This window comes from Austrofundulus limnaeus, unplaced genomic scaffold (genome assembly GCF_001266775.1).
Source record: "Austrofundulus limnaeus strain Quisiro unplaced genomic scaffold, Austrofundulus_limnaeus-1.0 Scaffold22, whole genome shotgun sequence".
Classification (NCBI taxonomy): Eukaryota; Metazoa; Chordata; class Actinopteri; order Cyprinodontiformes; family Rivulidae; genus Austrofundulus; species Austrofundulus limnaeus.
In genome coordinates this window covers 94867-99867 of record NW_013952424.1, presented here as the reverse complement: position 1 = coordinate 99867, position 5001 = coordinate 94867, and the positions used below count along the sequence as shown (strand labels likewise).

The window sequence follows — 5001 nt, the reverse complement described above, 5'->3', positions numbered from 1 at the left end:
TAGTCAAACTGAATTTTTAATGAATCAAAATACAGTTTCAAAGAAAATTAATTGAAATTCAAATTATTAAAATCAGTTTCAATTTAGTGAAATTTATTTTCAAACCAATGCATTTTATTTTAAATTATGCACATTCAGATTCAATCTGAGCAATTCAGATTTAGTTCCTGTTGACACAAGATTTATCCCGTAATTATTACCTTCCTAATTTTTTTAATTAAATCCTTCACATGTTTCTGTCTTAACATATATTTTTTCTATTAAAACAGAGAAAACCCTTCATATTTTTTATACTTTATAATCAGCGTCAGCTAGTTGCTCTGCTTTTTTATTTTTATGCTTTATTTAGCCTTTAGCTAGCTGGTTGTAGCATTTAGCCACAGTTCTGCTATATTCAACTTGTAGCTGCTTTTAGCTTTTGTCTAGCATTTTGCTACTAATAGCAGCGCTTTGTTACTTTTGTATTTTAAGATGTTTTTTTTGCTACCTTTAACTTTTAGCTAATCTTTTCATATTTTATTAACTTTTTATAATTTTGTTGTTTTAAAATATTAGCTTGTCTTTGCTACTTTTAGCTTTCCTTGTTTTAGCCAACTGCAAACTGACTTTTTGCTGCTCTTAGCTAGCCTCTGCATGTGTTCAAACTAAACCATCTGGTCCACTGTGCTGTCCTCCAGTGTCTCTGAACATCAGTCCAAACCTGCAGCAGTTCTTCAGTGGACAGTCTGTGTCTCTGAGCTGTCCAGGAGCTGGACAGGAGTCTGGATGGACCATAAGGAGGAGCAGAGGAGGGCAGACGGAGGAGTGTGGAACAGCTGCTTCATGTTTTTGTGTGTTCAGAGAGTCCACGTGTGTCCTGGACCTCCTGGCCTCCTACACCGGACTCTACTGGTGCCAGACCGGTTCTGGACAGAGTAGCGAGCAGGTCAACCTCACCGTGACCCGTCCAGAAGGTACCGTGTCCGGCTGACGCTCTGCAGCCGTGTCTCGTTTGTGTAAATGTTTACATGTTTGTTTACGTTCAGACAGTGCCTTCGTCCTGGAGATCCCTGCACTTCCTGTCCTCACAGGAAGTGACATCACTCTGCAGTGCAGACACAGAGACGGCTCCGCCTACTCAGCTTATTTCTTTAAGGACGGGGACATGGTTGGGGGGTCAGCCGCGTCCCAGAACCTTCAGGAGGTCCAGCGGTCCGATGAAGGTCTTTACTGGTGTTCCACCGACAAGTCCGGGTCGTCTCCTCAGAGCTTCCTGAGGGTCCGAGGTGAAGACGATGACATCACTTCTTGTTTAAAGCTTTGATCCTGCAGAGTGACTGAAGCAGCTTTTCTCTCCTGCAGATCCTCCTCCTCACACCTCCACCTCCTCCTCACCTCCTCCTGACAGAACAGATCCTCTGAGCACATCACCTCCTCCTCTTCCTCACCCCACTGCTTTTCATCTCCTGCGCCACCTGCTGGTCGTCTGTCCGTACTGCGTCTGCACCTTCGTCCTGGTGTCCATCTGCTGCAGCAGGACCTCAGGTAGACAACCAGACACGCACCGATCACTGCAACACATCATCCTGACCTCTGGTGACTCCGCCCACAGGAAAACAACCCGCCGACTCCACGGCCACCAGCGAGGAGCGCGACGACGTCACCACCGAGCACGACTTCTGACCCACATCACCCATCAGAGGGCGGGGCTCACCAGGACCAGAGGTCCAACTATTAAACCCCCCAACATTCAGGACCTACACTTCCATAAACCGCCTTAAAAAAACTAACAAATTAAATTAAGTTCTGCTCTTGAACCCTTTGGAGTAAATTCACGGGGTTGGTCTCTTTTAAAAGCTGTAAATCTGAATTTTTAAACTTCTGCGGTCATATTTTGTGCAACTGTAACTAGTATTTAGATATTTAGGTTAAAGTACACTAAAATCAAGATACTTTTTCTCCTTAAATTTTCATTTAAATTTTTAAAATATTACAGAAAACAAAAGAGGTATGGAGGGAAAAAAGATTGGGCTATAATATAGATTCCCAACTATTACCAGTTGAAATTCTGTAATAGTAGCTTCAAAAATGAATATTTGAGACATAATACAATCCTGCATGTCCCATTTCATAATTACATACATGTCCACATACTGTATACACTGGACACATTTTCCACACGGTGATTTCTAAATGTTTCCACACAGAAACTTTACTGAGGACTCATATGAAAGCTAAAAACACCAAAAATCATATTCAACCAATCAATCATATTTACTCACATGATTAAAACATAGTAAAAAAAATCAATATGTATCCCAGCTAAAAAACATTCATCAAACCTCCACTAACAAACAGCCAAAACACAACAAAAACAAATATAACCTCTTTTTTAAAAGCATCACAATGCACACAGCTTCTAAAACCACCAGCAGCAAAATAAATAAATAAATAAATAAATAAATAAATAAATAAATAAATAAATAAATGTTTTTTACTTACTTGGATTTGTCCTCAATTTCTGAAAAAAAAAAAAAAAATTCAAAATGGCGACAGGAAGTGGTATTTTCCATATTTTATTACTTTTCCTGGCCACAAAAATCACTCTTCCTTGTCTTGAAGCACTCAGAACACTTAATAATAAATATATTTCCACTGAAACACCATGTTTAGTCAGCTAACTGTCCACAAAATGCCCTAAAATCCATGTTTTCCATGTCTGTTTGCCTCACCACTAGGGGGATGAAATAAATAACATTTCATTTTTCTTGCTCCACACAAGGTTCCCACCCTGTAAAACTATAAACCAAATGAAACTTAAGCTGATTGGCTACACAGCTGTGCTGTCAGAATGAAGCTCAGAGCTGATTGGTCGATTCTACCGTCAATCAAACTATGCAGTCTGGGGGTGGGTCTTATGGACCTTTCTGTGTAGAATCACCATAGAGCAACCCGGTTGGTCAAAAGAGGTGTCAATCAAAACAGGAGAACCAATAGAATCATCTTCTCACCCTCTTATGTAAATTAGAAGGTGCAGGGCTGTATATAAAAGCCAACAACAGCTTTAAAGCAGATTTTTATTAATTCAACACATAGAAAACAACTGAAGGCAGACATGTTTTTGGTTCTGTACAGCAGTGTTTCGGACCGGATCAAAGGTAACTTAAGGCACGGCAGAGATCAGGTGAAACCAGCAGCATCTAAAAACCAACATCCAGAAACCCTGCAGCTCTAAACGTTACAGACGAGGCTCCACTCGGAGTCAGAGTTCATCCGTTCATTCAGCTAAAAGACAGCAGTGTTTAAATGTTCGTGTTAAAACATCCCAGCTCATTCATCTCCAAGTTCAAACATCAGTTCCATCACCGACGTTAGGTTCAAAGGAAACTTGAAGCTTTTATTTTTACATTCAGCTGATCAGAAATGTAAACTTCAGATTGTACGCGCCGAGGAAAGACCAGAACAGAAACAGTGTTTGGTTTTCACAGAGAGGCGTTCAGAAGCAGAAAAACAAAAACAGCTAGTACCCACCCTCTCGACCCCGCCCCCTGTAGCCCCTCCTCCGCCCGGATGAGTTCACGGGGTACCCCTCGCCCTCGAAGTCCTCCTCTGTGCTGCACGCCACCGACAGCGGCTCGCCCATGGCCAGCGGGTAGCCCAGCTGGGCGGGATCCGGGACGCCAGATGGGATGTAGGTCTTGGCGGGGTTGTGCGGTCTCCGGTGGCCCCGGTAGGACGACGGAGAGCCCGGGATGCTGCCGGGCTTCATGGTCGCCTTGGAGGCTTCTTTGATGTCCGGGTCAGAAACCACAGCGAGCTGCGAGGGAGGAAGAACATGGATCAGAATCTGTTTTATCCACGATGGGATCATTTAAACCCCGATGTTCAGGGTTTTCAACAAAGATGTAATAAAGCTGCTGTCAGAACATCTGAACTATTTATGTTTGTCTTTTTATGTGTAAATATTTGATCCATGTTGTTTTATCTGATTCATTCTGAGGATATGGAAGTTTAGACATTAGGTACAGTGTGTGTGTGTGTGTGTGTGTGTGTGTGTGTGTGTAGGGGGTACCTACTATGGGTTCATTGTTGAGTGGTGGGTCCACCAGCAGCACGGTTCGGGTCAAACTGTTGCCCTCCTTCACCGCTGCAGGGAGAAACTTTCCATCAAAACCTGCATTAAAACATTTGCACATGAGCGCCCCCTGCTGGACACATACAGTCATTACCCAGAACCCCCTGTTGCACATGAGCACCCCCTGCTGGACACATACAGTCATTACCCAGAACCCCCTGTTGCACATGAGCACCCCCTGCTGGACACATACAGTCATTACCCAGAACCCCCTGTTGCACATGAGCACCCCCTGCTGGACACATACAGTCATTACCCAGAACCCCCTGTTGCACATGAGCACCCCCTGCTGGACACATACAGTCATTACCAGAACCCCCTGTTTACCTACCATAATTAGAAGTAACTATGATGGTTCGGTTGTTGTCAGTGTTAGCAACGTTAGCAGCAGGCGGACCCTCCAGCGGACCCAGGACCCTGACCAGGCCGTGCCCCACCATGGAGTCACCGTTAGTGGGCTGCAGCTGCTCCATCACCCCCTGGCTCACCTGCAGCTCCTCAGGTGTGGATGAAGGTTGGTACCCCAGAGGATACCGGGGGTACTGCGGTCCACCTGAGGGGTACATGGGGTGCACTGGACCCTGTCCAGGGTGGTACCCCTGAGAGGAGGTGGGTGGGGCACCTGGGAACGGTGGCGGAGGTGAGGCGTACCCGACTGGGTAGCTGGGGTTTCTGGGTGGGGGCATCGGCTGCCAGGGTACAGGCATCCTCTGGGGCTGGGTGACCCCCTGGTAGGCCGGCTGAGGGTAGGGGGGCTCTGTGGGACAGGGGGGCTCAACAGGTGGAGTCTGGTGGTCATAATGAGGGGATGGTGACGGTGGAGGGTACTGGGCGGGGGGCTGAACCTCTGGGGGCCTGGATGGGGGGCTGGCTGCAGGGTAATGGGG

General features: G+C 45.7%; 2 protein-coding genes across 2 annotated transcripts in view; one reads left to right on the top strand and one right to left on the bottom strand.

The window, feature by feature from the left end:
* Positions 1 to 2330, top strand: part of LOC106514688 (uncharacterized) — a 4139-nt gene extending 1809 nt beyond the window's left edge. The window contains exons 2-5 of the mRNA XM_014004086.1: positions 627 to 953; positions 1026 to 1265; positions 1342 to 1524; positions 1592 to 2330. Of these exons, the coding sequence (XP_013859540.1) occupies positions 627 to 953; positions 1026 to 1265; positions 1342 to 1524; positions 1592 to 1662 (821 nt within the window). The 3' untranslated portion in view covers positions 1663 to 2330. The remainder of the gene's footprint in view (positions 1 to 626; positions 954 to 1025; positions 1266 to 1341; positions 1525 to 1591) is intronic.
* A 712-nt stretch (positions 2331 to 3042) lies between these two features.
* LOC106514705 (proline-rich protein 2) overlaps positions 3043 to 5001 on the bottom strand; it is a gene marked incomplete in the record, with an annotated part of 3533 nt that continues 1574 nt past the window's right edge. The window contains 3 exon segments of the mRNA XM_014004102.1: positions 3043 to 3796; positions 4056 to 4126; positions 4446 to 5001. Of these exon segments, the coding sequence (XP_013859556.1) occupies positions 3500 to 3796; positions 4056 to 4126; positions 4446 to 5001 (924 nt within the window).